This window comes from Pyrus communis, chromosome 16, assembly GCF_963583255.1.
Source record: "Pyrus communis chromosome 16, drPyrComm1.1, whole genome shotgun sequence".
NCBI classification, from domain to species: domain Eukaryota; kingdom Viridiplantae; phylum Streptophyta; class Magnoliopsida; order Rosales; family Rosaceae; genus Pyrus; species Pyrus communis.
This window is the reverse complement of record NC_084818.1, coordinates 13966651-13986106: the sequence shown is the minus strand read 5'-3', so window position 1 is coordinate 13986106 and position 19456 is coordinate 13966651. Positions and strand designations below refer to the sequence as shown.

The window sequence follows — 19456 nt, the reverse complement described above, 5'->3', positions numbered from 1 at the left end:
ACGGTAATTTTAACTCCGATTTTAATGATTTTTTACAGCTACATTCCTTGATCCTATATGAATACAATGAACTAATTCGATCATCAATTTAAAATATTTATACTATTGGATACCACAAAATCTTATGTTATACTTAATAAAAGTACAGATAAACTCCAAGTGTTAGTGAATGTATTGTTTTGATGTGATACGCATTGTACGAAACTAGTTTCAACGATCCAACCGTCAAACTTGTTTGTATATGCTTCGAGATCACATACGCCAAAAATCACATAAAAAAAACATTCAAATATCAAGTACTTGGAAAAAATCTTTTTGACGGCGATAAACGAAAAATCATGATTTAACGGTTATTTTAACTCCAATTTTGGTGAATTTTTTACAGCTACACTCCTTAACCCTATATGAATACAATAAACTAATTCGACCATCAATTTAAAACATTTACATAAGTGCATACCACAAAAGAAAAAGGTAATGCAAAAGCCTTTTCAAATGCATGATATATATACACACACACACACACACACCAATAGTTCGCCGAGCTCGATGAGCATGAGTTAGCGCTCAGCACATTTGGGGGCATTTAGTCACCTGATTGAGACAAGAAAAGCGTTAGGCAATCCACTCATTGCAAGATGCATTAAAAGAGGAAAAATGGGAGTATATTAGTAAACTCCCACATTTGCTGCGTGGTTATAAAATACTTTCGGCCGTTTAGGCCGAGAGTGAACAAGCAATCAGCCCGAGGAATTTTGCATGGCACCAAGGTATTTGAACAACAAGTCTACACTAGCGTTGTCCATGGCGTGATGGTGTGCTGATACCATTAAGGATGCCCACCGAGCTCAGCGGTGAAGTTTCATCGAATGAAGTGGCCTTAAAGGTTTATATTTGTCGAGGTATTTATGGTATTTTTTCACACTAGCTTGGCAGTTAGTCTGCTGAGTTGTGTATAAAAAAGAATGGCTTTTCGACGATGCTGTTCATTGGTAAGTTGGTGTATGGTCGTTCGGCTAGTGCATTTGGCCGGTGTATAGTCATTCAACTGGTGTATTCGGCCAGTTATTGATATAACTTCGACTAGTTATGGAGACACTTCAAGCTCACCGAGGTAGATGTAGGGTGCCCAGGAGGGCTTTGGTTCGGCCCACTTGGAGGGGATACGGCTTGCTCGAGAATATCAACAAGGTAAGGACAACGGAGATTAAGAGTGGAAGGCAGGCTATGTCGGCAGTGATAGGGGTTTGGTTCCAAGACATATACACTGGGACTGGCCTACTGACAACCTTTTCGCTTACCTTATTGATCCCAGCCATGCCACCATTTTTGCTTCATTCAAAGATTGGGTCGTTGGTCCATTGTTTTGCTTCACCTCTTAGTTTGTGGTTGGTGTACGAGAGGACAACTAATCCAAGATCCAACCTTGTATCTGTTTGACATCCATATTTGTTCGACACCTAATATCTGTTCGACCGTTTCTCTTTTCCTTTGGTAATATACACACACATACATAAATTATTTTCTTAATCATTCGGCTGTGGCCTGTACAGGCCGAGACTTGAGAAAATAAGGGGGGACGGGGAAATTCGGAACAACTTTCTACCGAGTACATTCGGCGGTGGATGTTTATTTTTCCTTGACCATATATTTCTCTTTGTCACTTGGAGGTGCTCAGCGGTCAGGGAAAGAGAGTCCTCTGCTTCACCGAGTGACTTCATTTTCGATGATATCGGGAGTTCTTGGACTGCGCTAATTTCCTTAACTATTCGGCTTATGAGCCGTAACTCAAGGAAACTGGGGGCTAATGTTTGGACCCGATTTTACACTCTAGCTCGAGTAATCAAGGTCATTAAATGAGCAAAATTTTAGACTGTTAGATGATAAAATGGTTGAAATAATTTTTAACACAGTAATGATATTCATATCATATTTTTATACCATATTTATATCCCACCTTAGGTGGCATTTGATGTGGACAACCACATCATTTGAAAAATTTGCAAAACCCAAGGAAATGAAAGAGAAAAACTTCTCGTATACCACAATCATCATTTAATTAACTAGTTTTTCTTAATTATTATTGTATTAAATAATGAACTAAATTTAAAAATCTGATTAATTCAAATAATGTGGTTGTCAAATGCCACCTAGGGTATTATAAAAATATGGTATAAAAACATGGTATGAATAACATTACTTTTTTAATTATTATTGAAAAATAATATTATGATAATCATGATATGTCTCTTAATAATATATTAAATTATCTAAACCTAATATTTATTTAAATCCCAATTGAATTCAAATAATGAAGCATCCAAAGTGGGATGATCTTCATAGAAGTGCAAATGATGCGCACCTTTTGATGATGTTTTGTTTTTTGGCTACATGGATGCATCTGAGCGAAAATGAAGGAGGCCGGATGCTACGGCACATTCAAGTAAATGGGTGATAAGATTTGCACGGATTGCGTGTAAGTTGGAAGAAAGCATGTGGCATGCATGGCTGCACTCAGACATATAAGGGGCTAATTAAAAAGAAAATAATGATCTTGAATAATGATGACAAGCCTAGGTAGGCTAGGCTATCACGATAAGAAGACTTTTAGTTGGATAGGCTTTTTTGAGGTTTGGAAAATCACGAACATCTATCTGAAGGATATGTCTTGGTCTCTCACGCGGATTAATTTCAGTCCGCGAAATTGAGTTACAGTTGGACTTTACAAAATTATCTGGTCGTGTCAAGCAAGTACATCATCCCTATAAATAAAGAGGCAGTGGCAACGAGAAAGCGTTGTCCAATTCAACGCACAAACTGCCATGCGCAAACTTTCGCTCTATGCGAAACCTCTTAAACACCTTGAGATTTTTATTTCTTTTCGCCAACACATCTTCAATTTGGATAAACAACACTGTGAAGGCAACCGATGACATCTTCAGTTTGGATAAACAACATTGTTGCCGTAGAATCAGTCGACCTCGGAGCACTTTCAGTTTGGATAAACAGCACTGCGTCGAGGCTGACTGGTTATTTATCCAAATCTCGGCCAAGAAGGATTTTCGAGTTCTTATTGGCAGAGGTCATCTCATTAGTTTTCTCGACGAAGTGAAGTGTTACAGATTACTGGGCTAGCACATTGAACGCCGAGTTGTTTTATGATTGGATATTCACAAGTAAGTTTTAGAGTTCGGCATTCTGACGGCCGAACCACATTTACCATCAAGACGTACATCTCTTTTGAGTATTTGTGTCCATATAGTTTGGTACCGGTTTGGCATACTTATACTATTACGAATATAATCACTGTGATCGAACCCGGTGCCGACGATCCATGAACTTCGCAAGATTAGTAGCCTTGTCTTCAGGCTCTAGAACCCGAAGGCCGAGGCGTGTTCCTTCCTCGACCGTAATCACAAGATCAAAAAGTCAGCAGCGTGCTCAACGCAACATCAACACATTTTACTGCTCGGCCAAGCTCGGCTGTCGAGTTGACACGCCCCGCACATAACTGAATGACGTAGTTAGCTTATTGATTACTTGGTCTGCATGTCACGTAGGCTTGATAGTTTTTAGGTTCAACAATAACAAAATGAAGTTTGAAGGTAAGCCCTATTCTTTTTCACTATTTGTCGTTTTACTTTGGCCTGTATTAGGTAGGTTGGACTTTTCACTCTAGCTCATGTACGTGGTATTTCAGATAAGCAACTTTTAGTCTCTCTTAGAATCTTAGCTGAACCTGTAAAGCTTCTTCTATAGTTCATGTTCTTTGGCATCCTTCTGCATTCTCTTGGGTCCAAGTGAATACAAATGACTTTTCTAAAGGTAACTTTGGTCTCCCGGCTTGTGATGGGGTTTTATGAGATTTTGTAGGTTATTATCTTGGTGGTTTCTCCATGAGCCTGGGCATCGTACTTCTTTCTATGCGGAACTTCATGCAATCATCCTTAATGTGGAGTAAGGTCATGTGTGGGGTTAGCAAAACTTATGTCTTGAAAGTGACTCTTAGTGTAGTATCTTGATGTGCTTCTAGTTCTTTTTCTCCTCATTGGTCACTCTAGTTTCGTTGGAAAAGCTGTACTTCCCGGTTACAACACATGATTTTTCATTGTCTCATACCTTTCGAGAAGGGAATGCAGTTGCAGACAAATTAGCCAATTTAGGGATTCTCTTGTCTTCACTTGTTTGGCACGCAGCTCCTCCTATTGAGATTGTTCCTTTTATGCTTTCATATTTCTTGGGCATGCATGCCTACAGGTTTATCTCCCATTCTTAATGTCTGATTTTCTTTTTTACCTAATTCTTTAGGATTTTCCTTCTTGTTTTGTAGCTTACTTTGCAAGTTCTTACCTTTTAGGTTTTATTTTAGAGGGGTTTGGTCCTTCCCTTCCGCCGCCAACCCCCACCCCCAAACCACCCCCCCTCCCCCCTCCTTGTATTTTCCTTTTCAAGAAGGGTAAGTTTATGTCCCCTCCTCTTTTCTTGTATTTTGTTTTTCTTACCCTATGAGGACTAAAGTTTATGTGTCAAGGTTAACTTTTTTTTTTTTTTTTTCATGATCAATAAAATTTGTTCAGTGAATCAATTAAATTGAGGTATGTCCCATCCACAAACATCTTTTGCGCGTAAGTACAAATTAAAGTGAGCTTTGTCCCTCCAATGTTTAATTTTTCTTTCTGAAAGAAACCTGAGAATTAAGAGTCAAGCCACTTAATTACAAGGAAAATCTTGTGCACTGTCATGTTTGAAAGAATAAATTGCTGGAGACAAAAATCAATCCTTTATTAAAAATACCTTAACTGTAGCAACAATATGATTGAACTATTAAATATGAACACTGCAAAGAACGGGATTGACTCATGCCTAGGCTCTAATTTTAATACCAAAAAACAAAAATAAAAAATTGAAGAATGGGATTGACATTTGTATATATGATTAATTTGTGTGGTTCTCTTTACACTACTTTTCTCTTGAAGAAGCATGTCACTAAAGTGATCATATTGGTACCGGAACCAACATAATCACTTTCGAGGAGGAGGTCCTTCTAGTCGGATATAGTCGTACATCACTCCTTCGAAAATGCCCAAGCTTCTTGACTGAGTAAGATAGATGGTGTTGTGTCCTTCTCGTAGTCGGTAGCTCGGTACACCAATACTGAACAACCAGTACAAACCATGAATTCCATGCCTAGCTATGGCATTGTCCTTCCCTATTAGCCCTGTCGTAAAATGAGGTGGGAAGGCGCTCTGATTGTTGAATCGAACCTGGTTCGAACACAATGTCAAACACAATCAGCCAAAAACTATACCAATGCTATGTCACTTGCAAAATGTTTAGCATTTTAAGGGTTAGAAACAGTACCTGCAGTTCTGCATTAGTGGCTGAGGCCAATGCCAATTGGAGCGTATAATTTCCGGTATTTGTCAAATGTTGAAGTTCAAAAAGAATTCTCCATGTGGTTGCTTCATACGTACGATTTCCGATGTTCCTAGAGTGCTTGATTAGATTAGTAAGACATACAAATTTAAAGAAGCAGAGGCATTGTAACGTTTGGTAAAACAAATACCTTGTCACATGAGCGAAAAACCAGTTATCACTATAATTATCAGTACCAATGTTATAGATGAGATCTTCATCAGGGTATAAATCTGCATATCGTTCCCACAAGCCATATTGCCTAAACCTGTGAGCAATTAAATGCATTTTAAATGTAGTGAGTTTCTATATAACTAAACCGAATGAAGTGTTCTCTTGTCAAGCAATCTACTTTGGTTTAGATTGATAGTCTAATAATATATAGTGCCAAGACTATCTATCAAGATTGAGAACATAATTATACTACGAGCAACACAAAATATGACTGCCATATGAAAACTCACTTGTCTGCGCGATTGGTAGTGAACAATTTGTTCATAAGGGTGGGATTTGGATCCGGTACGTAAAACTCGGCCGCGGATCGATCCGGTATGCCAATTTCCCACAGGGTGGGACCATTTCTTGGAGGTACGTAGGTAAGATTAGCTAAATTGATTTCACTTCCTGCATACATAATTCAGTATTGGAAATATATACTTGTTTGCTGTTTCAAATGGCAAAGTCAATTAAAGATTTGCACAGAGAACGCACCTGGTTCAATTGTAATGTTAGACTTATATTTGTAATCCCCAATAATGCCGGGAACAGTTGCATACAAACTATAATTTCCAGGTCGAACATCTTTGATGAGGAAACGACCTTGCTCGTTAGCTTGAGTCCAGAATTGATAACCCTGTTAAAACAAATTTATAGCAAGTTATAAGAACTTGCATTTGAACCATAATATTCACACTGCTAAGTGCGTATTTGGTGCGCAAAAAATGTCGACTGGATTTTCTAGCATGTTGATATCTCCTGTTTGGTACTGTTTTCGCGTTTTTGGATACTCATGGTAAGAACAAACACAAAGCGAATAACAAAAACGTTACCAAACTGTTTCTGTGAAACATATGGGAGTAAAAACTAGTGTCACAATTTACCTTGCTTTCCTTTTGCCATGATCCCGCTTTTCCAGGTGCAGCCAATCCTACATACGCAGAACTTGCCCAAACAAGGCTCTTGCTGGTGTACCTAAAACAAGAAGAACGTTTATAATTACAGTGGAACAGATCGAACCCTTTGAGGAAGAATAAAAGGGAATTAAAAGGAATTGAAGTCTCTAAATAGGAACATACCGATCCCGTACTAGTAATTGACCGGCAACTGATCCGCGTCCGCTTGAGCTAGGAATGTCTTCTGATTGACTGAAACTGTATGGCCAGCTCTTGACTTCTTCAACCAACTAATAACAATTACAGGGTTAATATAAATTGACGTATATCCTTATTAACATAGTAAATGTGTGTATATATTATCACATTACGTACCTGCTCTTTAGCGTTTTCCCAAAGAGCAGACTCATTTAAACTTGGAACCGAATTGAGATACACAAAGACAGGCCCAAACACTTTCTTCCATGCCTCACCACTTGCAAATCTCATTCCAACCTCCTTCCCAGCATAGTGAGTACTAACAAACATCTGGATCAAGTAAATCTGATAAGTATTTAAGTTTTTCAATAATATTATGAATATCAGGGCATATAGGTGGATGAAGATGAATATTGGGGGATATGGGTGGCTGAAGAGTTTTGATGGGGGTACTTACTGAGAGGGCGGTTGGGCCTACATGAGAGGTGAGGTCCTGCTTGAAGGGCCCAGCTGTGCGAAACTCATCACTAGGTGTGATGATCCAGAAGCCTACGGCTGGCTTATTGCAAATCCATCCATGGACCTTGTTATCTTTGTCCTCACTTGAGTATTGGTACTTGTCGTCCACCTGCAACCCCAAACTTATTGTTAAATTAAGGGATGTAAATTAGCCTAATTTTAGTTTTGGAATGAATTCTAAACTCAGCTGTAAGTTCAGAGACAAATTCTAAATTTTACTCTAATTATTATGCTACATACTATAGACAAATTTTGACAATAAAAATGGAGAGAGGCTAAGTGGTACCTCTCCTCTGAGGTCAGGATTGCTTGGATTGGTCAAAAGAACAGCTTCAGGATAGGCAAGTTTAATACCGTTTGAACGGTCATCGGCTGTTGGCATGACCCTTTGTCTGTCGTCAGACACAGCCATGAATTGAAATCTGCATTATAAAACGAAACAAATAAATATAAGTGGCAGACTGAAGTAGCTCGTCGGAGTCTGATAAAAATATAGTAGATTCATAGTTTCAGAAATTAACACAACGCGTCGATAAATCCATATTATTGTTCCATTTCACACTTACTTGTCTTGTTGAAGTTTGTACACAATTCTAATTTGATCAATGTCCAAACCCGGCCACCCTTTGGGACGCTCAAATATGGAATATGCATAGAACCCGGCGCGACCACGCTGCATTATGTACCTGCAGCAAAGTTTAAAGTAAAGTTAAGAGAATTTCAGGCATAATTGTAATTGCATTCTCTGTACTTTGTTTATCTCTATTTGGGAAAGGTTGACACCGTACCTTTTGTCAACATTCATGGAAAGTGTTGCATTTCCTCGAGAAATATCGTATTTTTTGGTAAAAGAAATTTCTGTTTGATCTGCCCTCGCAGTAATAATTTTAAATCTCCCCCCTTGTAGTCTGCACACGGTTGATATACATAATTTTAGCTAAAAGCTAAGAGACATATTTTCTTTTTCAAACCTCAAAAAATATGCAGATGAAAGAATGACGAGCACGTACTTGTCGATACCTCCTGTCTCTTTGTTATTCCAGACAACATCCCAATAGCTATATGATAGGTTTGGCATCAGTTAAAGTTCAAACGATGTGCAAACTTGTATAATATATGATTAGTATACAAAAAAAATAAAAAAAATAAAAAATAAAAAAAATCACATTTACTCCGCTATTTTTGTAAAATTTGTGTGTTACCCTCTATTATTTTCCTGATTCTTGATTTCAAGTAAGTTGTCGATTCCCTTGTACTTGATTCCGATGACGTCTCCTCCGGGATAAGAAAACGTAAGCCGGACAATGCCATTATTCATTACCACCTGAAAGAGAAATGAAATGTGACATGTGATATTTTGACAATGGCATCCAGATGTAAAGAAAAATCATGTAAAAACAAAAAAGAAGTTAGAGAGGACCCGGAAAAGGAGATTCAAATAACAGAATTAGAAAATTCAAATCATTAGGAATATGATTTCCTCAAAACCACTAGGAATATGATATCAGAAGATATTATTGGTCAGTAAGCTTACAAAATGGTGACTGCAAGTTTACCTGGTTTTTAGTCTTTATTAGCATCTGGTCGAGCCCATTATTTGATCCAGTAACGCTCCTTAGTGCTCTTCTGCAATTACACAGTAAATATTTCATTAATAATTCTTCTTAAAATTAATTCAGTTATGCAGATGTTGACATGAAATTTCAAGGACAAATCACAACTTAAGGAAAGAAAAAAAGCCAGAAAAAGGGGAATCCCAGTCCATACGGCGGCTTGAAAAAAAGATCGAACAGAAATTGTAGTCTTTCAAAAACAAGGAATTCCTTGAGGTATGCTCCAATTTTGAGCAACCTTCGTCACGATTAAGTAAACTAGTACAATTTCAAGAATATAATGAATCCAAAGAGTGGGCCAAGTGTTTCTAGTCCCAGGTTGAATGGACAAATGTCAATCTTTAATCAATTATGCCAATATTCGATCTTAATTTTGATTTTGATTTTATTGAATTACGTGTGATACATGTCAAATAAGGGTGTGTGAGAATTAAAAAAGTGTGTAAGAAATAATAATAGGTACGTGGATATCACACTTTTTTTTTTAAATAATCTTTTTTGTGGTGTGTGTTGATCTTGTGAATTGCTAGTACTAACCGTGACCTCTGGTAAAGACTGCCAAGAAGGTAAAAGGCAAAACATAGTGGTCCTACAAACATCCTATAAATAAAGGTATGAATGAAACTATTTAAGGATCTTTGTGACATTCAGCAGAGAGAAAGAGAGAGAGACAGAGAGAGAGAGTTACAACATCCTATTGAGTTATGACTCACGAGATGGACAACAACATTGAATCTGAGAACGCCTTAATTATGATGGCTTATGCTAGAGAAAGAATATATATGTTGACTGGGGAGTTGAGTAAGACTTGAAGTCTCGTGAGAAAAAAAGCGCAGAAAAAACTAGAATTAATTCGAAGAAAAAACACAAAATTATAGTTTATATGTCTTTTTAACAAACGATATTATATATATTAAGAGAGATGATGAATTTAGCCTCACAATATGTCAGCAATAATGCAGTTTAAATTTGTGTTTAGTAAAAATTAAACTTAAAACTTCTTACTTACAAGTAAAGGGAAATACCATTAGAACGTAGCATTAAAAATATAGGAATACCCTTTATATTTTAAAAATATGGGAATATCAAAAGCATTAAATTCAATAAAATATTTCTGTAAACAAAACAAAAAAATTATTTGGGACGTCGTCGGTTCTCTATAGCAATAATCTGCTTCTTCAACAGAGCAAAAAAAATTCAAGGGACCGTTATTTATAGGCCACAAAATAAAACAGGTAGCAACTCAACTCGATCAGAGCTGGTCGCCCTCTCTGAGAGGTCTCACCATTTAAAAGGCAATGCACGACCCTGTCTCTCTTTTGCAGAAAGAGCTTGCCTTTTCCTCTCAACGAAGTTTTGGAATCTAAATTTTTCCGATCACCACGAATTCAAAGAAAAAAAGAAAGCGGAAGGTAGAGGACGAACGAACCTTACGGAAATCTTCGCGAAGTTACCATCATCAGGCAAGAAGAAGAGCAAAGCGAGCATTGCCAATATCCCAAGGACCCAACTCCATTGCCGTACCGTCTCCATTTTCGACCAACCTGAAAATTTTTAAACAGCATATATTCAAAAGATATATGCATATTTTTGTGTTAATGACACAAATATATGCATGGTTAATGGAAATTAACTGCACCAGAATTTAATCACAAAACACGAGCTGGCTAGCAAAGTTCCAAAGAAAATGGTTTATGCACCTTGATTAACGCAAATTATTCGAGTTCTAGGATAAACTCCTATATATTTATGGCCGTCTTTTCTTTTGGAAGCAAAAGCAAAACTATAAAGTGGGACAAAGCACAACAGAGTTTATCTTGTTAGAACGTACCTCTCTCCCTCTCTCTCTCTCCCTCTCTCTCTCTCTATATATATATATCTCTCTCTCTCTCTCTTTCTCTCTCTTCTCTGGGCATTACTAAATTCCTTTTTGGATCCTTAAGGCTTCAAAAACGTGCAGACAAACAAATATATAATGCCTCCAAGTGAATGAATGAGCTTTATATAACCGCAGGTGGAGAATGAGTTCTGCTCCCTTTTGGCATGTTACACTTGGCAATTTTGGTGCATGAATTTCCAACAATCACCTCCTTGATTCTTTATGTATCACAGCTTCTATTAAGGCAACCCACCTACTATTCTAGTTCGGAAAGGAAAGGACAATTTTGTCATGCAATAATGTTATGTGGGCACAGGATGGTAAGGTGACCTGTAATTATTGACAAATTTGAGTATTTTGTGCCTAAATTTTGACAAATTTCGAGGATTTGTAAACTAAAATATTGTTGAATTTTCAATTCGGTTTTATTTCTACGGAGCTGTTTATGCTGTTATACCAAAGTTTGACATTATAATTTCCTATTGGTATTTGGTAGAGCAAAAGCATAATGAGGGGTATTTTCCGTTTAAGGGCGTCAAGAAAGGTGGCAAAGTGTGTGCGCCTAATTTTTAGGAAGTAATTAACAATCACGTTATCAGGTGAAACTAATCCCCCAGATGTGTTTTTGTCACTTCAACGACTGCTTACATCTGCTAATTATTATTTTTTTTTTTGTTTTAATAAACAATAGTATCTACATTTAGGGGTGAACTAAGTTCACACTAGCCAGCTATAATAATGTGGTTCAACTTGACTTTTAGCAAAAATCAAACTTAAGACTTCTCACTTATGAGTGAATAGAAATACCATTACATCTGGTAATTATCTTTGGTGTGTGCTACGATTAGAAAATGTATCCACCGTAACTAGGTTGAGCACTTAACCTAATCCCGCTAACCCTACCGCCTAGAAAGCTCAACCTCCGGCAGTATTTGTGGTTGGGTCCGTGGCTAGCGGGGCCGAATTTGAGGAAGGGGGAGGCCGTGCTCCCTCTCAGTTTTCTAATTAAGTTTATATACACCTTGCTAAAACTACCTTTAAAATTTTTTTTTAAATTTTTTTTTTTTTGTGTGAAACCAATGAGTTCAAAAAAAGTTAAACAACATTGACATCTTTCTGGTGCAACTCTATACCTTGATCCTCGTCTAAGACCACCAAGGAAAACAATATATGTTTTTAGCACAACGACACCCTTTTTTTTGTAAAGTTTAAAGTTAGTCATTTTTTCTTAAAATAATAAAGGACCCATTAACCCTCCCTCCTCCCAATTGTCTTATAAATTTGAGCTCTGGGCCATATACATATATGATATTACTCTTTGTTTGACCTATAACAAGTATTTACCTAAAGACATAATTAAAAGAGCATTAAAGGGCGGGAATGTACGCTAAGCACGCAAGGGCATGGGTCAGCCAAGTGCTCGACAAAATACTTTACTGAAAACAGTGGGAATTTTTTTTTTTTTTTTTTTTTTTGCCACTATGAGTGCAATTGTAAGGATGCAATGAGGATAGTTCTGCACCCACCACTACTTAATTGTAATCTTGATGAACTAACTTTCTAGTTTCGCCTCTAATAATGACTAGCAAATAGATGTTTGAGTGGGCAAAAATTTTGTGTATGATGAGTCATTTGTTGCATGGTGTATATTTCTCACATAATAATATAGGTGCACAACATGATTGATAGATACTACTTAATATATTAATAGAAATAAACACATGTTAGAATTTGGCAAAAATTATAACATGTGACAATGTTCCGTGTACACTTGAAAATAAAAAATCTATTGCCCATGTGATGTAGCATTTGAGCCATATGAAGTCACAAAGCACACAACCCATTATTTATTTATTTTTGGTAAAGAACAATTCCCAAGTTTTCAATACTGTTACTTGGACGTTGGGTTAGGTTGTCAAAACTTGAGACTCAAAAATCCTCAGTATTTTTCTATTGGCTATGAAAAGCCAACTCATAGAATACACGATTAACAAAATTTCTACAGTGTCAAAATTGAAACCGGTTAAGGCGCAATATGTGCCACATTCTAGAACACCATGACCAAGTGTTGTATAATACAGAACATAAAGCGTACCTCGAAAAAGCCTGTAAAATGATTTTGTCGTGCCTTAAACAATTTTAGTACTCTTTCCAATAATAAATCAACGTTTGAATTTTTGAGAACCGATCGATCAAAGGTTTATTTTTCTTGTTGGTTTATACAACTACACACATACATATTATTATATAAAGAATAATTGCGAAAGAAAATGGAGTTATTTCAGTTCTCGAATCTTCTCACATTTTTTTTTAATTTTTATTAAATGATATTATCTACATTAATGTGATTCAAATTTGCTTTTGGTGAAAATCGAACTGAAAACCTTTCACTTACAAATGAAGAAGAATACTATTAAACTGTAATACTAAGTGACATAAAAATTCAATAATATGTGATCCTAGACCTTTAAATCCGATGTCAAATAACTTCTAAACCAGGAACTAATAAACCAACTAAAGTCATAGTTGCTAATCCAGTTTTCATTATTTATTGCTAAGTTGTTCGATTTCTTTACTTCTCACCTTTGTTGAAGTCCGCCCCCATTATAATTTGACCCCAAAACCCAATAAAAATATCCTCACACAGTCAAAACCGTAGAAAAAAATCCAACAAAGAATCCGCCTATGACACGCCAGGTCAGGAATAACAAATCAGAGAAAAAATCCACCCTCATGTGACTCCAAACGACATTGAACATGGGAACCACGTACATGTAGTTTCACAGAAAGCCCCGCCCGTGACATTGATCTGAACACACTTTGCTTTGAACCACTACTTTTGCATATATCATGCGTAGTCCCTCAAATAGAAAGTTTTAATGCATTTCTAGTAGCAGTAAAACATAAGTTAAAACAATATTGGGATCCAAATGTTGCATATGAGAATATAAATGTTTTATATCTGTAGTTTGATAATTGCATATGTGGCCTCCAACCTAATATTGTAAGGACTTTTATGGTACATAATATTAACTGCATTGGAAGATGAAGGTTTAGAACGAAATCAAAGCTTGTGTGGATAGTTGAACAGATTACAGAAAATGAGAAAGAATTTACAATTTATACTAGCCTACAAAGTAACTAACTCTAACATTCTAACAAACTCTTAGTAGACCAATCACCACCATTCAATCATAAACCAAACTCTATCATACGTCTATTAATACATAAAGCGTTCTGTGTCAATACACAAAGACTACTTATATTAATTTCTCTGCATGTTCCTGCATTATTAATACGAAATGCTAATTGTAACATTGTATAAAAACTACCTCTCCCAACCCGGTGCACTTGCACGCTTCCAATGTTGATATGTGTACCCCAAATGGGAGAGAGACAAGAGAGTATGGACTAAAAGCTAAAGGAGTTGGGATTAATCATATGGTTTCTAACTTCTATATATGGTGGGAGGAAAGAAAAGGACGTTTACCTTTTAAAAAGTTTATGGATAAAGAGGAATAATATTGACGCATGCATTTTGCACTAGCTTCTTGTTCTTCTTTGGGCTTGCTCCTTCAACAACATAGCTCTCTATATTTACTATTTTCCTATCCTTTTATACTTGAAACAGTGTGAGCTCACTTGATCTACTAACTCCTCAGCTAATCTTGTTTAATTATTAACAACCCTTTTGGTTTTAATAACAACTCTTCTGGTTTTAACCTAGCTAGATTACCTTTATGGTTAAGGTAGCTAGCTCTTTTGACTAACTGAATTAATTTTTTATTCAACACCCAATTATTTCTTGAAGTTCAATAAAATATGCAACTATGTCATTCCAATTTTCAAATGCTGAACCTACTTTCTCCACTGCCAAAAAGAAAAACCATAGACTAATTTTTATTTAATCATCAGAGCTGCTATTGGATAATTGGAGTAACAATGATGCTGGTATAATGCAAAAATAGTGAAAAATATCCAAAGTGCTGGTGTATTTTTGTTTTTTATTGACAACATTATTGTTACTAAGAAAACAAAACAAGATAGATTATAAAACAAGACAGACTAGACAAAAACTAATTCCAAAACTATTAGCAAAAACAAATAAAATATAAAAGTTTAACAATTTATAAAGTTGGGAGTACAAATTATATATGTTCCGCACTGTTGGAGGAAAAAGTGTCTAACCGGATATGTATAGGTGAGTAATTAAAAATACAGGGCTGAATTTTAAGACTTTGCAACCCCAAGACGTGCTTCAAGTGGGATATTGCCCATCCCAGCAGTAGAACTCCTTCCTGACACGGGCTCACCCGCTTCTTAAGCTGAAACGCCTTTAATTACTTGGAGGTAGTCTAAATGGATGCATGTCCCCGAATAATAATATTCTCAAACCTTCTACGACCAATGCAAAATAATGAAAATATTAAATATTTAGCATTTATTTCCTAAAACGCATGATGCTAGGAAGATTATTTTTTTAACTTATATTTTATAAATTAATATAACCTAGTGATTGTTAATTGAATTCTTTCGTTAAATTATTAAAAATAAAATTTAACCATCAACTATTCTATTTATAAAATACAATCTAAAAGATAGCCACTCAACCATTTTCCAAAACAATGCTATTGTAATTATCTTCTTTTGCTTTAAAGAACTTTCTTTACCAAAGCCGTCCTTCAAACTAACCCACTGCACAAGAAAACAAGGTTGGTTGTACTCACGAATCTATGCGGCGATCACAGGAACCTTTTCTGATTACTATGATATGTTGGCCGCAACTGTGAAACAATTACTCTGGACAAAAAAGGTTCCACTCCAAATAAAAATTCTGGAAAAAGGAATGAGCTCGAGCCCGTGAAAATAAAGCAGTGCCACGTGTCAACAGTCTTATGTGTTGGAGAGTTGACCTTTATAATTAGCTTAGTTACCTATTTGGGTCCTTGTAATCAGGATGTAATTATGATAGATATTTTTTGGTGTTTCTTTCCTTGTAAATCAATCTTGTACAATATATATTTCCCCTCCTTGGTGAGAAGAATAATATCAGAAAATTAAACCTCAAAATAAGCCCTAATTAGCATGGTATCAGAGTAGAGATCCTAGGATTTCTGCTCTGCCCGTTCCCTCAAACAAACTCAGCCCTCCCATGGAGAACCTACCACCACTCCACGATGGAAACAATTTCATCCTAATCGATCCTACCCCTATACTAAACACTACTACCCTAACTGACCTTACCATGAATCCTCATGTTTCAAGTTCTTGCAACATGCCTTCGGAGTTCTCAGGTAATTGTGGTTATGCTTTTAATATGAATAATTTTGATTCTCGGTCTGATTGGATCATTGACTCTGGTACCACATACCATATGACCTATGACCCCACTGATTTAGTTTGTGATACTGTTCCACTTCAACAAAATATTACTAATGCTAATGGTGTCATCTCACCGATAACTGGCACTGTACACCTCACGCCTACCCTCTCTTTGCCGCGTACACTACTTGTACCTTCACTAAAGCATAAATTGATGTCTCTTGGCCAAGCTACTGAGCAATTGAACTGTTGTGTACTATTGTATCCGAAGTTTTGTCTTATTCAGGATATTCTCACGAAAGAGATAATTGGTCGTGGTACTAAGAGGGGGGATCTTTATTTTTTGGATGATGTCAGTGCAGGACAGGTTAATCTCGCCCAAGGAGCCGTTGATCACAAACGGCGTCAGATATGGTTATGGCATCGCTATTTGGGTCATCCGTCTTTCAGTTATTTACAACATATGTTTCCGGATTTATTTGTTGGTTGTTCGGTTTCAGACTTTAAATGTGACACTTGCGTACCTGCCAAGAGTCACTATGTTTCTTATCCATTGAATTCTAATAAAAGTGATATTCCTTTTGGTCTTGTTCATTCGGATGTTTGGGGACCATCTTCAATTACTACTTCATCTGGTTTTAGGTGGTTTGTAATGTTTATAGATGATTGCATACAGATGACATGGTTATGCCTTCTTAAGCATAAAAGTGATGTGTTTCTGGCGTTTAAGATATTCCACACCATGGTTCAGACACAGTTTTCTACTAAAATCCAGATTTTGCGTTCTGATAATGGTGGTGAATATGTTAATAATGATTTTACACATTATTTAACTAATCACGGAACACTCCACGAAACTATTTGTCCTCAGACTCCTCAACAGAATGGGGTGGCTGAGTGCAAAAATCGCCATCTATTAGAAACGGCTCAATCGTTATTGATTGGGGCGGATGTTCCCCGCTCATCTTGGGATGTTGCTTTTTAACTTACCACTTACCTTATCAACCGCATGCCATCCAAAGTATTGAATTTTCTTACACCTTTGCAAGTTCTTGCTACATTCGTGCCTCTACCGTCCGTTTTGGTGGTCCCACTGCGAGTTTTTGGATGTGTTGCCTTTGTTCATCTACATAAAAATCAACGAACAAAACTTGAACCATGTGTTCTCCATTGTGTTTTCATGGGGTATGGACTACATCAGAAAGGGTACCGTTGCTACCACCCTTCTTCACGTCGGATGTATACTACCATGGATGTTACTTTTTCTAAGTCTGAGATATATTACTCTCCGGCTTCTTCCAACCCTCATCTTAAGGGGGAGACATTACATGACGAGCAGGTTTGGACCATGGTTGCTACCACTGATCTTCCGCTGCCACTATTAGTCGAGGCCGCAGTGGCTACGGTGCCAGCCCAGCCAACAGAAGCAGCATCACTGCCCACAGAAACAGCAACAGGCACGGTAGTGCCATCCTCACCCACGGCAACAGTACTACCACTTGTCGATCTTGAGACTTTTACTAATACTACTCCTCTTCCCTCTCGTCTCAAAATATAGTACCTTCAGATGACCATACTCCATAGAGTATTCCTGAGGTAAGATTTACTATGTCTATTGATGTATCCGATGTTTAGAATTATCAATTACCTTTCAGGCACAACTGGGGAAAGCCACCCAATCGATATTCACCGGAAACAACAAAAGGCTTTAAATATCCCATTACCAACTATGTGTCATCACATAAATTATCAAAACCCAGCAAAGCTTTTGTACAACAAATATCCAATGATAGCACACCAAGTTCATTGAAGGAGGCACTATCTGATGATCGATGGACCAAGGCAATGGAGGAAGAAATGGATGCACTTCAGAAAAATCAAACATGGGATTTAGTTTTGCTACCCCGAGGAAAGAAGAAAGTGGGATGTCGATGGGTGTACACCATCAAGAACAAAGTTGATGCGTCGATTGAACGATACAAAGGACGATTGGTGGCCAAGGGATACACTTAGACATATGGTGTTGATTATACAGAAACATTTGCTCCGGTAGCAAAGATTAATACGTTAGAGGCATCATGTTTTCTAAGAATGGTCATTGCCAGATAGAAGGTTATACCGATGCATATTGGACAGGGAATATTACTGATCGATGGTCCACATCGGGTTACTTTACATTTGTGGGGGGGGGGGGGGGAGGAATTTAGTGACTTGGCGAAGTAAGAAACAGAAAATGGTTGCTTTATCAAGTGCAGAGGCGGAATACAAAGGTATGGCAAAAGGAGTATGTGAATTATTATGGCTTCGGAGGTTACTCGAAGAACTCGAGTGTCCTTCAATGTCGGCTTCGAATTTGTTTTGTGATAATAAAGCAACGATTGATATCTCACACAACCCAATCCAGCATGATCGCACAAAACATGTGGAAGTTGACAGACACTTCATTAAGGAGAAGTTGGATGGGAATATTATTCAATTCCCGTTCGTAAAGTCAAAGGATCAATTAGCGGACATCTTAACTAAAGTTGTTGCCAGTCTAGCGTTCTACAACTCTCTCATCAAGTTGGGCATGAACGACATTTATACACCAACTTGAGGGGGAGTGTTGGAGAGTTGACCTTTGTAATTAGCTTAGTTACCTGTTTGGGTCCTTGTAATCAGGATGTAATTAGGATAGATATTATTTGGTGTTTCTTTCCTTGTCAATTAATCTTGTACAATATATATTTCCCTCCTTGGTGAGAAGAATAATATCAGAAAATTAAACCCCAAAATAAACCCTAATTAGCATTATGCATGACGCGCTTATAGTTTGTCTTACAAAAATCTAAGCAAAAATCTTACCATTAAAATGTTATAGTATTGCTCCGGAACTATATAAAAAAATTCTGCCAACACAACAATTTTCCCTTATGTAGACGACACGACTGCTATAATTGTTTTGACATACATTCTATTATAGGTAATGTTAGGGAGATTAAATTTAAAGAAAAATTTTAAAATCTAAAAGACATGGAAGTTAATGATTAGTTTATTACTTAAACGTTAATAAATGTATTTATTCATATTAGTGACGCATCATTTAGTTTGTAAATTTAGTCTCCTTAGCATTACTCTTCTAATATATGTGCAGTTGTGTAAATTCTAAGTAGAGATAAATTAGAAATCCTTTGAGATCTTATAGATCTTTCCTATCAAACTTTGCATTACTTGGAGAGCAAATTTCTCTCCTCACTATTACTATAAATAAAGGCACAAGGTTTGCGGAATAACACAGAATTCTTCAAGCCCTCCTCCATCTTTCTTCTCTATGTTGTGCATCCCCTCTCTTTCCTTCAGCTAATTATAGGCCACAACACGTTATCATCATGCTATTGATGTTGCGATGACGAGAATGC

At 36.8% G+C, this 19456-nt stretch overlaps 1 protein-coding gene across 1 annotated transcript; it reads right to left on the bottom strand.

Moving 5' to 3' along the window:
• Positions 1-4761: 4761 nt before the first annotated feature.
• On the bottom strand, positions 4762-10762 carry LOC137720581 (uncharacterized). The gene is made up of 17 exons (XM_068459672.1): positions 10558-10762; positions 10287-10401; positions 8801-8870; positions 8447-8568; positions 8255-8302; positions 8033-8152; positions 7811-7930; positions 7531-7666; positions 7183-7353; positions 6903-7055; positions 6711-6817; positions 6516-6606; positions 6127-6268; positions 5880-6039; positions 5567-5683; positions 5362-5488; positions 4762-5264 (listed from the first exon to the last, which is right to left on the bottom strand). Exons 2-17 carry the CDS (start codon positions 10388-10390, stop codon positions 5022-5024), a joined length of 2031 nt encoding a protein of 676 aa, XP_068315773.1. The 5' UTR covers positions 10391-10401; positions 10558-10762; the 3' UTR covers positions 4762-5021.
• Between the last annotated feature and the right edge of the window lie 8694 nt (positions 10763-19456).